The 18178-nt window shown below is 38.7% G+C and overlaps 1 protein-coding gene across 1 annotated transcript; it reads left to right on the top strand.

The window, feature by feature from the left end:
* Nucleotides 1-4442: 4442 nt before the first annotated feature.
* NMUR2 (neuromedin U receptor 2) lies at nucleotides 4443-16914 on the top strand. The gene is given in 5 exon segments (XM_063088157.1): nucleotides 4443-5159; nucleotides 11355-11439; nucleotides 13632-13757; nucleotides 16647-16862; nucleotides 16865-16914. Coding segments are annotated over 5 exon segments (1194 nt in total).
* The last annotated feature ends 1264 nt before the right edge of the window (nucleotides 16915-18178 follow it).

Raw genomic sequence — 18178 nt, 5'->3', positions numbered from 1 at the left:
CTTGCTGGTCATGTAGAATGAGCAAGGAATGAACCTTTGTTTATTTTAATCCACTAAATACTAGGAATTTTTGTTACTGAATCATAACCTACCCCCAATCAATGATATGTGATGTTAGTTTCAACAAATCCCATAAATCTGTGTGCTTTGTTTTCTTCACTTGTAAAGGCAGGGATAAACAGAGAACCTACTTCATACGTATTATCGTAAAGTTTACATGTGCTAATACATGTAAGATGCTTACAATAGTGCTTGATAAGACTAAGTGCTCAATAGATGTTAGCTAGTGTTATTGGTGTTATTTTTTATTTTATAAATTTTAGTCAATGCTACTGGTACCTTCACATCACATCCCCTTGGCCCACCTGATTTCAACAACAGCTACAAATGGTAGCCTTGTGCAAGCTCAGACTTTTTTATGCTGAAAGGATTGCACCACAAGGTTATGCTGCATTTCTGTTTTTCATCCCGTAACCTTCTCTGACACCATGGAAGCCTGTGCAGACATACAGAGGAGTTATTGCCTGAGGAACAACCCTCAAACAATAGGAGACAGAAAAAGGTGGGTAAATAGTCCAGTCTTTTGTCTTTCAGGTGTATACTTCTGAGAGGTTCTCTGTTCAATTATCAGGAAATCGCAGTGAAATTGACTCCCTATTGTGAATCCCTGAGATTTTCTACACATTAGTTTCCCCTCTGTCCTTGGGTGTCAAATTTAAATATATTGCCAAATATTTGAAGGTAAAACTCATACACTTAATCTTTTTCAGGCAAACCATCTCCACTTGCATCAAACATTGCCTGCAGGATATTGAGCCCCTCATCTTTCTCACCATCTTCACATAACTAGAAAGTGTAGCTCCAGACAGGTGATCTGGGGGATAGATATCCATGTGCTTTCTTAGCAGTTACTCTGATTTGCTCCACTGCAATGACTGTTAATTAAAACTGAGAAATACTTTTCACATGAATAGCTCCAAGCACATATCCAGTTTTTAAATAAAAAACAAAGACATTCTCATTATTAAATTATCATTATTATCCTATTATATATCTTATTATTTAATACTTATTTAAAATACTATACTATTGAAAATAATTTATATTGAAACTTTTACCAGAAATTATTTAATCCTCCTAGCAATCCTATAGGGCAATATTGCTATTCTACTCATTCTGCTGATGGGGTAACGGAGATTTATAGAGATTAAATACATTCCTTATGGTTACACAGTAAGTAGGAGGTAAAACCAGAATTTGAACCCAAAACCTACACTAGAGTCTATGCTTTATCACTCCTATACCATCTACCTGCATTGAGCCTGTTATTGCATCTGGTATTAGACATCATTCTATTTGATTAGACCTACCCTGTCTCAATGCGGAGATGCCTTTGAATCTTTAATTTGTTGCTCTATGTATTAGCAAGTACCTTACTCAGTCCCAGGTTTACAATCTGCTACTGCCCACCCTTATAATTTTAAATACCCCCACATCCCAATGAGATACTGCATCCTAATAATTAAGCTTTTTTTCTATTTCATCAGAAATATATATTAAAGTTTGTTAATAGTGATTTCAACATCAAAGCTCATCATTAATGAGAGGGCTCCAATTCTGGCTCTGCAAGAATTTTTGTTTGTCTGTGGTCATTGTTAATGCTATACATCAATTTTTGGAGTTCTCCATCTTCTGTGCACATGGTAGGATAACACTTTCTGTCCTGGTTATGGCTGAATAGGCATGTATGACCAGCCCTGGTCAATAAACTTGAGCAAAAGTGGCATGAGTTACTTGTGGGCTAGAACCTATAATTACCCCTTGAGACCTTTTAGAGCTCTCTTTCCCACTACCACAAAGATCAATGAAGTTCCAGATAGTGACCACTCCATCAGCCTGGGTCTATGAGTCAGTATAGCATGGGACATATCCTTCCAGCTAGCATCACCTGAGACCAGGAAAGCCATAGAAGCAGAGCTGCCTGAGGATTTGGGAACCCAACTCCCACACCAGTGTGCAGAGGACATTGAACATGGAGTCAATGTATGTGATTCACCAGCTTTGAGATTTAATGCCTGCCCTGCTGGGTTTCGGACTTTTTTGTGACCTATTACACCTTTCTTTTTTGCCTATTTCTCCTGGGACTATGTACCTTATGTTAGTCCCACCATTTTATTTTGGTAGTAGATAACTTGTTTGGAATTCACAAATGGGACTTTGAACTTTGGACTCGAAACAAGTTAAGACTTTGGGGACAAAATGAATGTATTTGTATGTGAAAAGGACAAGAGTTTGGGCAGTCAGGGACAGATGCTATAGATTGGATACCCCGCCCCCAACATCATTGAGGTTTAATCCCAACTACAACTCTGTTGAGGGTGGGAAATCCTATTATGGTAATTGAGAGGTGGGGCCTTGAAGAGATTATTAGATTGTAGGACTATGCCATAGTGAATAGATAAAAAATGGTGGTCAGAGGTGTGGTTCTGAGGGCTTTAAAAGAAGAGCACATGAGAGGTTAGTCTCACTCTCTCTGCTCCACCATCTTCTGCCATGTCAGACCACTGCAGTACTGTCAACACCAAGACTCTCACCAGATGTTCTCCCTAGACTTTGGACTTCCCAGCCTCAGAAGCTATAAGCGGTAAACTTTGTTTTCTTTATAAAATGCCCAGTTCCATGTATTTTGTTATAAGCAACAGAAATGGACTAATACAAAGCTGATGCATGATAAATTTGCAGTGTGTGTGAAAAATAAATCTTTGTTGTTTTAAACCACCAAGACATGGCAACCATGTGTTACAGCAGCATCAACTATCCATCTTGACTGACAGATTATGCTTAGACACGTCACTTTACCTCTTTGGTCTTTAATTTCATCATCTGATTTAAAAAATAAAAGGGAAAGAAGAATTAACATTTGGTGAGCATCTCTTAAGCATAAGAGATTTCATTATATGTAATCCCAACAACTGTATAAGATATTGTCCCTTGCAAAAAAGTCCTAAATCCAAGCTATCATAGTAATCCAAGACATTACTGTTTCTTACTAGCCTCTAACCTACCTCGTGTTAAAACTTTGCCTTTCTTAATTCTCTAGCTAAAACTCTCCAAAGACTTCTTTCTGCAGTTTTAATCAGATCCAAAATTCCTACAGTGTTAATAAGATACAAACTCTTTATCATATCCTTTAAATTTACATGATCCATTCAGTCCCTGCCAGCCAATTCAACCTAGTCATTTTCTCTCCTGACCACTTAAGTTCCAGTTATATTGGTCTTTTGATGTTTTTGAAATACATCAAGCTTGTTTCTGCCTCAGGGCTTTTGCACTTGCTATTACTTTTGTTGACAATACACTTCCCTTAGCTCTTTTATGACTGACTTTTCATCATTCAAACCTTGGCCCAAGTGACATCTCCTGAGATGAATCTTGTACTATCCTCAATAAATATTTATCAATTATTATCTGAAATCATATGAGTTTATTAGTTTGCTTGTATATTTTCAGAATTCCCTACTCTAAGAAAAGTTCCATGAGAATGGAGACCTTGCCTTACTTGTTTCACTGATGTTTCCACAAAGCCTAGAACATTGCCTGGCACATAGTGAACCCTCAAGAAGTATTTGCTGAACATGATAGAATTAATGATACAGATAAGGAAATGAGGCAGCAAGAGTTTAAGGAACTTTCCAAATGTTTCTAAGTTTCTATGGGTGTGCCTGATTCTGAACCCCACTTGCTTTTTGCTACAGCTAGGCGCTGCCAGAAGAGACTGAAGTGTCAGATAGCTAGCAGGGCTAGACGATGTGCAAGTGCCCTTTCAGGCTTTGGATTCCATTATTGATACAATCAAAACTAAAAAATCATAATGATCATGCCCTGAGTTTCAGAGAGCCCCGAATTTCCAATGGAACAAGATAACTTGAGAAATGTATTGATCTCCCATTTTCGTCATACTGTACAGGTGACAAAGATCAATGGAGATTTGTACTCTTCTGCCCATGACTCTGCAAATTTATTTTGCATTTCCACCCAGATTCCCACAACTTTGCAACATGCATTGCTCATAGTGCCCACACCTTATCTCAGAGTGTCACCATACGTGTCAGCTCTGTTTTCACAGCTCCTTCCAATTCAGAGAAGGGCTTCCCCCTCCTCTTCTGCTCCCTGCACACAAAGCCAGCACACCGGCCCAGCTGTCCTCTTTTACCGTGCAGCCCGACACACACTCATTGGTCCACAGCCTGTCAAGAGGAGGGGCTTCTGTCTCGGGGGCTCTTCAAAAGGAATCAGCAATCTGAGGAGCCCAACCCCTAGGCTGAAGCATTCATTCTCTCCTGGCCTTCTTCACGGAGCTTGTGCTTTCCTGACTGCTTTTCTGTTTCCTTTCTGGCTCAGCTTGGGACAGAGCCTCCCAGGAAGGGAGGTTAATATCAGTAATGGAAAAACTTGAGAATGCTTCCCGGATCCACCCGCAGGAAATGGAAGATCCGTTCAAGAAATACCTGAACAGCACCGAGGACTACCTGGCCTTCCTCTGCGGACCTCGGCACAGCCCCTTCTTCCTCCCCGTGTCTCTCGTGTATGCACTGATTTTTGTGGTGGGGGTCGTGGGCAATCTCCTGGTGTGCCTGGTCATTCTGCGCCACCAGACTATGAAGACACCCACCAACTACTACCTCTTCAGCTTGGCTGTCTCTGACCTCTTGGTCTTGATCCTCGGAATGCCCCTGGAGGTCTATGAGATGTGGCGCAATTATCCCTTCCTGCTGGGGCCGGTGGGCTGCTACTTCAAGACGGCCCTCTTTGAGACCGTGTGCTTCGCCTCGGTCCTCAGCGTCACCACGGTCAGCGTGGAGCGCTACGTGGCCGTCCTTCACCCGTTCCGCGCCAAGCTGCAGAGCACCCGGCCACGGGCCCTCAGGATCCTCGGCCTCGTCTGGGCTTTCTCCATCCTCTTCTCTCTGCCCAACACCAGCACCCACGGAATCAAGCTCCACTACTTCCCCAATGGGTCCTTGGTCCCCGGCTCTGCCACCTGTACGGTCATCCAGCCCATGTGGATCTACAATTTCATCATCCAGGTCACCTCCTTCCTCTTCTACATCCTCCCCATGACCCTCATCAGCGTCCTCTACTACCTCATGGCGCTCAGAGTGAGTATCCAAGCTGGCTGGCCTGGGGCAGCATCCCTTCCTTTTTCACTGGCTCCAAGGTCAGAGAAAAACTTAGATTTGGAAAATTTCAGAATTGGAAGGGAGCATAGAAAAAATTAGAATGAGCTCAGATGGGAAATTGAAAAGGTAAGGATTTGCCTTACTGAGATAAATGTCAACCCCAACTGTATACCGTTTCCTTTATAGCATCCATTATTCTCCTCTCCATACTTATGGTTCTCATATCTGCGTTTCTAAGAATCCCCTAGAAAGCTTACAATAGGTACCAATATGCATGCCCCACCCCCAGAAAATCTGATTCAGTACTTCTGAGATGGAGCCTCTTTTTAAAAAGCACATCAAGTGATCTGGGGTCAGGTGGCCACACTCTGAGACTTCCACACCCTGCTGTCTCTTTCCTACCCCCATCCACTGCCTGCATTGAAACTTTCCTCTGCACCAACTCAGTCTACCACAAGCTATTCCTGCCTATTTTATAGTCCAAAAACCAGATGTACAGTTTTAAAGTCAGATCCTTCCTGTAGTTTGCTCTGACCTTTTGGTTGAAATATCAGGTTAAATGAAATAAATAAATAAATAAATGACCTGAGTGAGATCAAGTTGGTCTCCTCTTGAGCAGGAGAAGATTGAGAGACATGAGACAGAGTAAAAGAAAATCTAAATAAGAGACATCTGGGATTATGAGAAAATTATCACTTATTTTGCAGCACATTTTATAATGACAGATTCCTTTCCTGCACTCGTGATGGTAAACTGATTTTTTTTCACCCACTGGGTCTAAATTAGCTGAGAGAAATGTTTTGTTAAGAGCAGAAGTGAGTCTATATAATTCCTTTCCCTGGTATATTCTGCACCCAAATTCACAGATAGGAAAGTCTTGCCTGTGACAGTTTTGCACCCATTTAAAGAGGTAGCTTGTGTAATAAACAGTTATGAGATCTTTAAGACTCCCATACTCACAGTTGCCATGTAATATGCCTATAGGCAAGCTACATAATTCTCCTAGAATAAGTTTTCCCATTTGTAGAATAAAAGGGTCATGTCAGGTCATATCTAAGGCTCCTTCTAACTCTCACAGTCTGTGATTCCTTAAAAAAAAAAAAAAGAAAAACCCAGGAAAAAAAAAAACCCTGTGATTAGGGGAGATGTGATTTATAAATGAAGAGAGATCAAAACAGACATCACACTCACACCATATGCTTCAAGACACCATATATAGGGTGGATGCTCTGACACCATGTATTGAAGGACAACTAATACACTCCCATCTCAGTCCATCTCTGAGGAAAGTGGTTGTCAGAAATGAGTGCTCCAAAGGTGGTTCTTTTGAATACCTGTTATCCCTAAAGTGAATGGCAAGGTCTAAGTAGAGAGAACAAATTCTAAGTATCACAGACATCTAGGCACAGGAGTAAATCTAATCAGGTGGAGAGCTGTGCCAGTTTCCTCCTGGAGGGCTGATCCCTGTATTCCCAGAGACATATGTCACCCAAGACTGGTTCACAGCCAAGTTTTTAGAATGCCCTGTGCATCTCACTGAAAGGAAAAGACTTCCACATAATTCCAAATATCATAAGTCCTATGAAAAATCCCCAGACAGAACTTAGCAATACCACCTCATCCAATGCCTAATAATCACTTATCTTAGGTCAAATTTGGGGAAAACTTTGAGTAGGAAACACACATCCTCTCCCCCAATGCATTACTTTCACTTTTATTATGTTATGATGTCATGAATCCACAGCTACCTTCTACCAGGAGCTAAGTGACAGTTCAGATAACAGCTTAGAAACCACTCTGGTTTGCTTTGTGTGTGTAATGCAGTTTATGACATCCCGTTCTCAGGAAGGATGAGGTATTACCCAGGGTATCAGAGAACACAAGGAAAAGAACTATATGCTTAGAAAGTCACTCCTAAAATAATTCAAAGGTCTCTAGACTGGAAGTCAGGAGAAGTAGGCCCTATTCTGTGGCATTGACCTCAGGGCCTTTGCACATGCTGCTCCTCTTGCCTGAAATGTTCCTACGGTCTACTAACACAATCTCTTTTGCCTTTCTAATGCTCATCTATCTTTTAAGGCATGCTTCAATCACACTTCCTCCAGGAAGCTCTCCTGGATTCCCTAGCTGTACTTGGTCCCTATTGCAGGTGCTCATGGACCCCAGTGATTTTTTTCATTACAATTTATGATTCTGTATTTGTGGATTCCTTAGTTAATGTCTTTCTCCCATGGTATACTGTAAGCTCAGAGTATTAATGAAGCTGAATTACTTCTCTTGTTGCTGGGCTTCAGCTCCTCTACCTTTAAAAAATAAAGACTTGGAAACATTATCTCAAAGTGCCTTTTTGACATAAGATTTAAAGAGATACAAACAATCCTAATGATTATTAAGTTATTGACTATCTTGGAAAGTCTAAAGGTGTGTTTGACTCTGGGTCCCACTACCTTCAGAAGGCAGCAAACCCAAGAGTGATGAAATCACAGGACCAGGGAAGAAGGAGGGAAGCCATGTGTATGCTCAAAGCTAAACATTCAGTGCTGCTCTGTCATTCCAGGACTGAGCTGCTCTCCAGGGTTTGAACATTTTGGTGATGGAAAATAGACAATCCCTGGGCAAGTTCCTCCCCATCTGGGAGAAAGTTCTGATAAAGCTCTGAGCTAGTCCTTGTATCTACTGCATGAGGCATTAATGCTTGAATTGATGAGGATGAATGTATGAATTGCAGCAGAACTTAATCATACCAAACACAGGGTTGCACTATTTATTTTTAAGTAAATAGACTGTGTTAAGAATGTAGAGAAATTTATACAAAATCTATTATTACATCTCGGTATGCTGAAAGCGAGTCTCCACAAATCATATAAATGAACAGCTGGTGGAATGATTTTAATCAGTATAAACAACTGAACAGGATAATATATCAACCTGAATGATAATCAACCCTATTAACCTCCCCTTTACTTTAATTGTACATAGCTAAATGGGTAGGGTAGGAAGGCTTCTGAACTTCCTATATAGTGACCACAATCTTTCATTCCTCTTTTTGTAACTTAAATTTCAAAATAAAAGTTTGGAGGTTGGTAAGAGTAATTAATGGTCGAATATCTACTTTGCTAAATATCTAAAGGGAAATCAAATTATTCACTAGTAAAGCAGCATTTAATATTGGCTAGACAAGTTGCTTTGATTCTATTCTACTATGCCAACCACTTCAAATTCTGTTGGAACAATGTACATCATGCATAAATATTCAGTTTTCTACTCTTTCTCTAGGTAGCTAGTTGTATCATTATAACCTAAGGAAGCTGCAAAGTAAGCAACGATTAATTGATACATGATTTTCTTTTTAGTGCAAACTATACTTATACAGGAAGCCTGTTCATAAAATTTTTTTTTAAAAATGTCTGAATTATTTGCTTGATGTTTGCTTTAAGGAAATTATTCCCTGGGGTGGAGAAATTACCATTGAGAACTGTTAAACCCAACCAAAGAAGTGACTGATAAATCTTAATATTCTTTCACCGTTCTTAATTAAATGCTGAGATCAAATACTAGAATAACTGCATCTTGTAATAACTACATTTTTTAAATGGCAGGAAATAATTGGAACCTTTAATAGATTTCATTGAAGATGAGTTAGTAAAGTTTGTAGTTTGATGTACTGCTCTAATCTTGTACATGTTTTTCTTAATGCATCTGGCTGCTTCTTCGTATCAGCACAGGCATTGCTTGTGGGTGGGTGGTACCATGAGAAACAGAGTTTCTAGAAGGAACTCAGTAATTCACATGAGTGGGCCCACAGATATAAATAAATAACTATATTTCAAAAAAATTCAGGTTTTGTTATGTCTTTTGAGCAGACTTGGTACAATAATCAGAATCACAATAACAGCAATAATATATAACTTGCTGAATATCATGTACCAGGCATGGAGGTAAGCACACAATACACATTACTTTGTTTCATTATTATATGAATAACATCTTCTCACCTTCTGTCTTCTCTTTATTCCTAAATTACACACAATAATTCTATTTCTTTTCAAGTTCTAGGTGACTCTAAAGGGTCAAATCTCACAGGACATTTAATGCCTCACTTTATGAAGACATGGGTTATATAGAGAGAACCACTATATTCAGGAGACAGATGGCCAGGTTTATTAATCATTCAAATGGATACTTTAGCTTCTCTGTGGTCCTGAAAGCTACCTGGCTTCAAGGAGCTTATATGTTTGTTAGGGAGATAGGATATGTATTTATTGAACTTAAGAGGCAATTTTAATAAACTGCTCTTCAATGTCTTATTTAGTTTGAAATACCTTCTCGAAAATATTCCTCAAAATGCCATCCCACCCAGGAATTTCACTGCTTCTTACAGCAGTTTGTTCCATTATAGTACATAATCACACCAACTTCTTCTTTACCTTGAACTGGAATCTATCTCCTTCTTAGTCAATAGATTGATCTTAATCCATCCCTGACACATAGAATAAGTTGAATTTTCACTTCATCAGGTGTCCTAAATCAGTCAGTCAGGACTTTTTACATTGCCAATGAGGGAATCACAACTCAATCTGTCAAAACATGAAGGGGAGCATAAACCTGAAAAGTCCAGAAGTAGAGCAGGCTCTTGGTGAAGTGAAGAGTAACACACACAGTGTTATCAAGGACCTAGCTTTATTTCTGCTTTTTTGTTCTTCTTTCTGTGGTGTTGATTTCAACCTCAAACTCCATGCAGCTGCCCACTGTTGGCTACAAGTACCTTCCTCATGGTGGGGAATGAAAAAAAAAAAAAAAAAAAAGCTGTAGTAATTCCACACCTCACATGCAGAGAAGAAGAGTTCCCTCTGGCAGTCCCAATAAAGAAGAAATGAAACTTCCATTCTGAGCAGTATAAGCAAATGTCTGAAATCTCACTAGCCTCAATTATCCAATCACTGTGACGGGAGGATAGGACAAGCTGATTGGATGGGTTACTTAGGGACTATACCTGGAGCTGGAGTATATATCCAAGTTAATGACTAAAAACGGGAAAGGAGTAGATTTCCCAAGGAAAATCAGGGTATTGTCATTAAGAGAAGAGGGGAATAAATGCTAGAGAACCAATGGACAAATATATTCTATACCAACTTCTAGATGTTTAGTGGTAGTTTATCATGAGTCCTTAAAGCTTCCTTTATCTGGCTGGACATGCCCATAAACTAAAAAACATAGAAATTAAAGAGAAAAAAAATTCCACAACTTGATGAATGATGTAGATCTTCAGTGCTAGGAGAGTTCAGAGGAAGAAGAGGACAAGGGCTAATGTGGCCACCAAAGTCTTCCAGGAATAGGTGTGACTTGAAATGAGCAAGAAGGGTAGCATGTGGGGGTAGTGTAGATGTTTGAAATTTTCAAATGTTACATCAAGGGTCACCATATCTTCCAACTAGGATAAATATATTTTAACATCCAAATTCAGAAACACATGCACTCTTATCAGTAAAACAACATTTCCCAAATTGTGCTTGTCAAGATAGTATAAGGTAATCCACTGAAAAAGGTTGGGGGAGATTATTTAGTAAAAGAAACATTATTCCTCCTTTGGCTGGGATGGTGGTGGTAGATGTGGGTGTGGAAGGTGAGGGGGAGATAGGGAGAAGGGTGACATGCTATCCCGCTTGAAGATTTATAGAGCCTATTAGCATATTAAAGGCTCTGAGAAGACCCACAATGAAGACTGTAACCTTCCTGAGGCAGGAATAATGCCTGGTTTCATTTTCTACTATCTATCTACAGTATATCAGAGGAATTTCACTTTAATAGATGTCTAATAATTATTAAATAAATGAATAAATTGAAAAGCCTCCTATTAACTTTTTTTAACTTCAGAATTTCACTTTTTTTTTTCCTTTTTTTTATGGAACACCTATTAAAATGCTACATAACTAGGGTTCTACAGAATTGCATATAAAAAATTATTGCACTATAACTTGGCCACAATCATCTCTCTAGTTGGTTAGGTGACCTGGATCCAGTTTCACCTTCAACTTACTGTTAAATATTGACATATTCTTATAATTCTCTAAGTCCCAGTTCTTTGTCTTCAGAATGAGTGTTAGACTTACACTTCTTAGATCTTAATGGGAGGAAAAACGCTTTCCTTTCTTACCATCTCTACTTCCCTTTCAGCTGAAGAAAGATGAATCCCTTGAGACAGATGAAATGACTGCAAATGTTCAAAGGCCCTCTAGAAAATCAGTCACCAGGATGCTGTGTAAGTCCTCCTTTGTTTTTGTTTTGTTTTGTTTTGTTTGTAAGTGCAAAAGAGTTATATTTGGTACAGACAAAGTGCTGCTGGGGTCAGGTTCAATATTATTCTGAAACATAATGTCTCAAACAACATATCACAAACACAAAAATAATATTTATGAGAGTAGATTATGATCAAGGAGCAAAGGGGAGAGATAATGAAGACACCGGGTAATGGTCTAGACAGATGCTAGATGGTCTGTCTTCCTTGGCTTACTCAAGCTTCTAGGACCTGTTTTGTTTCATTTTTGGTTTTGCACCCTCAAAACAACATGCTAAATCAATTGCAGTATACTCTGTGTGACTGGTAAATCATATCCTCTCTCTGAGCCTTTGAGCATCACTTTCCCCTCTGTAAAATGAGCAGGTGATTTTTAACCTATTTGTGTTATGAGTTTTAAAAAAATACATATATATGATAAATGTTGTGGACTCTCCACCCAGAAAATGTATAAACACACATATGCAAAAAGTTTTACAGTCCATTTCAGGGCATCATGAACTGCCTGCATGGACTCCATGGGATCTTTCAGTTCTCAGTTAAGAACATCTAGCAAAGAGTACCTCTAAGTAGTCATTGCACCTATGACACTGTATATCTTTGTCTCTAACAGTATACTTTTGTATCAATAAGATGTTAAAAAAGTATATGGAGGTGCTGATCCACACTCTCCTGAAAGAATGTTATAAAAATATATGATCCAATGCTAATCTATGAGAGTTACTGATGAGGGGAAGTATAATATACCTTACAAATCAAAACCTAAGGTTTGGAAGAAAAGAATCCCCAAAGCTAATATGCATATGAAACACTCGCTTTAACTATGTGGCATTTGTGAACAAAAAATCTGTGAAGTCACTGAAGTTGGTTTTTTTGACTCTAATAGTCATCTTAGAAATTTTTTAGCCCTGGTAGACACCTGACTTTCTCTATTAAGAAGCCAAGTGTCTTCATTTTCTCTCCCTTTTTCTCCTTGATTATAATCTACTCTTACAAAAACACTTGAAGCACACTCACATTAAAGTCACAATAACAAAATATACTATAAACTATTTGCCTTGGGAGGGAGTTCAATTTTAACAGGAATTAAAATTTTAAGTAAAGGGAATTGTAGGCAGTAGTAAGCAGATTAGAATTTTCTTGGGGGTAAGCTCATAAGAAGCTTCCAGATATCTCTGAAGTCACACCATACAGGCAGACAAGTTACTCTGAATGTGTCTAATGGCAATAGAAAATATATGTACTACTTACTATGAAAACCTTAAATGTGCACACAAGAGCAGAGAACTGTAAAATAAATGCTCTTGTACCCATCACCCAGCTCTAAGAATTTTCAGTTCATAGCTAATTTTGTTTCTTGTAACCTTATCTTTGTCCTAGCCCCTACAAGATTATTTTGAGGCAAATCCCAAGCATTGTGTCATAGCAAAGAAAAGTATTCTACAACTTCAGAAGAGAAAAAAATTCATATTTATATTTGTGGAACTTAAATGCTCCAGAGAATCTACAGTGCTAAAAATAAGAAATTGGAAGGAATTCTGTGCTCTAGCAATTTATAATTTAATAGACACATCCCCTCTTAATCAAAAGATACTTGTAAAGCAGTATTATACTTGTGGTTGTTCGATCTTCCTCTCTCATCTCCTCCACCCATTACAAAATTTTAAATAATTGAATTCAGAGAAAGTTCTAATTATTTCTAGAGTAACAAGATGAATGCATACATACATTTAAAAGTTTGTTATTAATCTGTGACTTTAAAGAACCTCAACTTCTTGAACCTAACCATTTTATTTATATAACCAGTGTATGTGGCTTCAACAAAATATTTAATTTACCCACACAACAACAAAAAAATGTGTTCAGAACTTTGAAATAAATGCAATTCTATTCTAGATGTTCTACAGGAAACTTACATTATACAAGCAATCTTGTACAATTATATGGAAAATGAATTCTAGATCGTATACAATTCATTCTAAAGTTTAAACATTCTGTATTGAGGCTCTTTGGGATCTAGTTTGCTTGGAGCAATTATAGCTTAACAAAAGTGGAAGGAAAAAACTGACAGAAGGAATGGATGACTCAGAGTGAGCATTGTATACCTATCCTTGCTTAAACTGCCATGTGCACTTTCATTTATCATCCTCTTCCAGTTGTCTTGGTCTTAGTGTTTGCTGTCTGCTGGACTCCATTCCACATTGATCGACTCTTCTTCAGCTTTGTGGAGGAGTGGACCGAACCCCTGGCTGCTGTGTTCAATCTCATCCATGTAGTGTCAGGTAAAAGCTTGGCTGGCTGGGTTGTACAAGTGTCCAGGTGATTCAGCTTCTAATTCATCTTGCTGAGATGCGTAGGTATACCAATTTATCATAGAGATCTGCCATAATATAATGAAGGCACTTGATTTTTATTTTACTCAAAGATTGATTAGGTATGTTACTGGTTCAAAAGAAATATACTAGATCACTATTTTAGAGGCTACTTTATAGAAACCTCAACTGTAAGTGTGGTCAAGGAGGGATGCCTTTGATTGTTCTTCCAATGGCCATGCAATTAAATCGGTTCTTAGTTAGTAAACATCCATGTCGCTGAAATCTCATATTGCCTTTAGCTAGTGTTAAATCCTCATGAAAGCCATCAAAGTGTATTCATGGGGCATCATGAATTTTAAGCTACTTAAACTCTAGGATACCATAGAACATGGTGTAAATAGTGGCGGAAAGGTCTCTAACTTGGAGGACCTGGATTTGTGCCCCAATTCCACCATTAATATTCTGAGTGATCTGGAGCACATGACTTCCTTCATGCCAAAGTTTCTTCAACTATAAAATGGCAATAATGCCTGCTCTGGAAAACCATGAACTGATGGTGAGAAGCAAATTAAATAATAGGTATAAAAAAGTTTTTTTTATGCTGTTAGACGTTATATGTCCGTCTGTAATTATCACAAGTGTGTTAAGTGGATATTATCATCAACATTTTATAATCAAAGAAACAGATCCGCAGAAGAAATGACTTGCCCAAAGGCATTCAGCTGGCAAATAGCAAAAACAAGGTTCAAGCCCAATTCATTTAACTTCAAGTTCAGAGCTTTTTTCCATTAGAACAGAAGCAGAGAATAGCCATCCAGGTCCTTCTTTCTCAGCCAGTGAGGCTGTTATCCTTTGTTTCAGACCACTTCTGTTCCCCCTAGCACTTCTGCTGCTAGTCACTGGCTGATTCTGTGGGCTCTTTAGGTTATCAGAGACATCACCAGAGAGAAAAGATCAATTTATACAAGTTTAGCTCCAGATGTGCAAAGAGCAAAAACAATAGCATAGCATGTGTATTGGAACACCACATGTATTATCTATTTTCTGCCACCCTCTTTTTTGTACTCAGCGGGCCTTGTGTACAGCTTATACTGGCACATTAGTTCTTCTATGTTCAACAATTGCTATTCAGGGACAAAATTCAAAAATATTTCCAGATCCTAGCTTATCCTTGTGGTAAATCTGAGAAAAATTGGAATGTTTAAATAAATTGGAAAACACTACAAGTTCACATGAGACTTATAACTCTCCAGATGCATCAAGGCAATCATTTTAAGATTTCCAAATAATAGCTTTAATAATAAATTGTCCTATTAAGATACCATCTTCCCCTCCCTCACAGTGCAAAACTAGACGAAGTCTAAACCTTTTAAAACCTACAGAAAATGTGCCCAACATGCCTTTTGATCCTCTGAGTTATACTAATGCCGTTTACAGACCATATGCTTATCAAATTGGTTAGATAGTTCTGCACATTATTCCTGCACAGTACTAGTATAACCATTCCTCCCTCTGCACATTTGTGCATACTATGCCTTCTACATGCAACACTTTCTCCTCTCTCCCTCAAGTATTCCATAACCATTTCAAAATCTGGCTGAGTCCCCTCACCTTCGCTAAATCTTTCATGACCATCATGGGCCTTGTGTTTATGCCATTATGTGAATTGCCTTAGAATGATAGTTGGTATCTGATATTTTTCTCTTAACAGATATTGTTATATTGTTACTTATTGAATTTAGCCATAGATCTGGCCTTCAGAATACAATTCCAAGTCCTTGGAGAACAAAGTCTAAATTTGCTACCTTCCAATGTACTTTGAAGTTCCTGGCACATAATAAGAGTTCAATCAGTGCTTGTTTCTTGAATGAACTAACAGTATATAGAAATGTTCTTCTTTCATACTGCCCCCTGCCCATTATGTACACAAGTCATATGGTACTCTGAATGTCCTGAGCCATGTAAATGAGGGCATGGAATATGTTGACAACGGTGCCTATTACTTGTTTTATACTCTTAGCCATTCTCATCCCCTCTGTGGATAGTCTCTCAACTTTATCCTCACAGTAATCCAGGGAGGTGAGTTTTAGGCTGAAATTTTCACTCCCATTTTACAGAAAAAGAAATTGACGTGCCAGTGCTTACCTAAGCTCACAAAATGAGCCGGGGCCAAGATCAGAAACTAGGTCCTCTGATTTCTAACATTAGGCTCATCTTGGGCCTTGGAGAAATAAAACAGGATATGGTGATAAAGGAAGAGTGTATACCAAGCATGAAAATAACAGTGTGCAAGGCATTTGGTGGAAAAATAAATGGTAAAATACAATTACTCAATAAGGTGAAGAGGCATTGAGGGAAAAAGGTAGGTAGAGGAATTTTTTTTTTTTTTTTTTTTTAGCATTATAAGGAATCTCAGTCAAGGGACTAAGCCTTGACTAATTTATTATTCCTCCATTATTTGCAGTTTCAATTTATAGATTCAAGTAAAATTCCAATGAGATAAAAACACCTCTCTTTCATCTAATACTTAAGCATCTCTCATTAAGGCTATGGGAACGCATTCTTTAATTAAACAAGTAGGGATCAAAGGAAGTTGCCGAACTTCTCAAAGAGATCCCATGCTAGCCCAAATTCTTCCAAGACTCTTTCATCTTACTGTGTTTGATTCCTAAGTGCACAGGTGGTAGATCTGTTCTGAGCATTTTGTACTCTCAATTAGAATCTTGTATATATTATCACTTTTAAAAGAGGCAATCACAGGGATTCTAGGCCTTTGTTAAATATTGATGCTTCTGTCTATCATGCCTCTTACTCAATATCTCCTCAGCATGTCTTTTTTAATCCTCTGCATTCCAGGTGTCTTCTTCTATCTGAGCTCAGCTGTCAACCCCATTATCTATAACCTGCTGTCTTGCCGCTTCCGGGCAGCATTCCGGCATGTCATTTCTTCCTGCAAACAGCAGCATTCCCAGCATCACGCACAGGAGCCACCTGCCCAGCGGAACATCTTCCTGACAGAGTGCCACCTTGTGGAACTGAGCGAAGATGCAGGTCCTCAGTTCTGTCAGCTGTCTGCAAAAACTCTCACCTTTCCACAGGCCTCTGTACTGAACAGGCACCGTGAAAGGAACGATCAAAGATGCCACCTTTAGAAGGTCTGATGGTTTCCTCTATGCTTCAGAACTTCAGGGAGGGCCATCCCATAAACAATGCCTTATTATGGGGTGTTAAGGAGGTGAAATGGATCTTAGAACTTACACAAGGGTACTTTAAAAAGATCGTGGAAAAATAGAATTGGAGGACAAATCTTTCCATGAACTTTTTGAAGTACCTTTGTATACTACTTCTATTTTTTTTTTTTAAAAACAAATATGAAATCTTTGACTTAGATCTGGATCTAAAACCCAGACCCTCCTTATTTTTAGTTAAGTTATCTTTCCACTGTCCTAACTGCCTCATAGCCCTTCACTAGTTCATAAAGAGAACATAACTGACAAAACACAGCAACTATACTTCGAGTAACTTCCACCATTAGGAACGGTTTGTCCTGAGTCATCTATGTCCCGATTCAGGCTGTCATTCTTATACCTAATGGTCACCGTGAGCCACAGAAGGAAGACACGTAAGTGCTGTTCTACTTTATATGATTTGAGAAGCCCACACCAGGGTTCCTCCACAGCAATCTGTTTACCCTGTTGCCTCATATACTGCAATTATAACATGATTCCTTAGAGTCCTGAAGCCTTTTACTAAGAGTTCCCATAATAACATGGGCATGCTCCACAGAACTGTTATCCCCACCACCAGCAATGGGGTCAGATACAAGTTCAACTTAGAGAAGAAAGGGAAGAGGGCGGAGGCTGTGGGGGCAGGTCAGAAGAGATAAACTACACCGAATTTAGTTATTTTCATAATTTGGCCTAGACTTGGATTTCTAATGTCTTATTTCACATATTAACTTAGGTGTGGTCTATTGTCTCAGATCAAAGACAAGTCAAATGGCAGCTACTGGTCTCAAACCTATAACTTTAACCTACTCAGTTCTTTACTACCTATATAATACTTTCCACACATTAATATGGGCAAAATCTACTTCCCAGATTCATTTTCCATTATACCATCACAAGTAATGAATACTCTATTTAAACTGGATTACTTGCTCTTCTTATGAAAACACGCTTCACAATTTTCCCCAGGGGGCATGTCTTTGCACACAGAATACCCTCTTTATCTCTAATCTCCATCTGTTTCTATACTGCCCATCCTTCAATGTTCACATTAATGGTGGTAACTCCTCCATGAAGCCTTGCTTGATTTATTCAAATAGATGTGGTATCTGACTTCTCTGTCAGTTTGTGTCTCTTTGAAGCTTTCACTTTACTCTCTTT

The sequence above is a fragment of the Cynocephalus volans genome, chromosome 2 (genome assembly GCF_027409185.1).
Source record: "Cynocephalus volans isolate mCynVol1 chromosome 2, mCynVol1.pri, whole genome shotgun sequence".
Taxonomy (NCBI): domain Eukaryota; kingdom Metazoa; phylum Chordata; class Mammalia; order Dermoptera; family Cynocephalidae; genus Cynocephalus; species Cynocephalus volans.
This window is presented reverse-complemented; position numbering and strand designations above follow the sequence as displayed.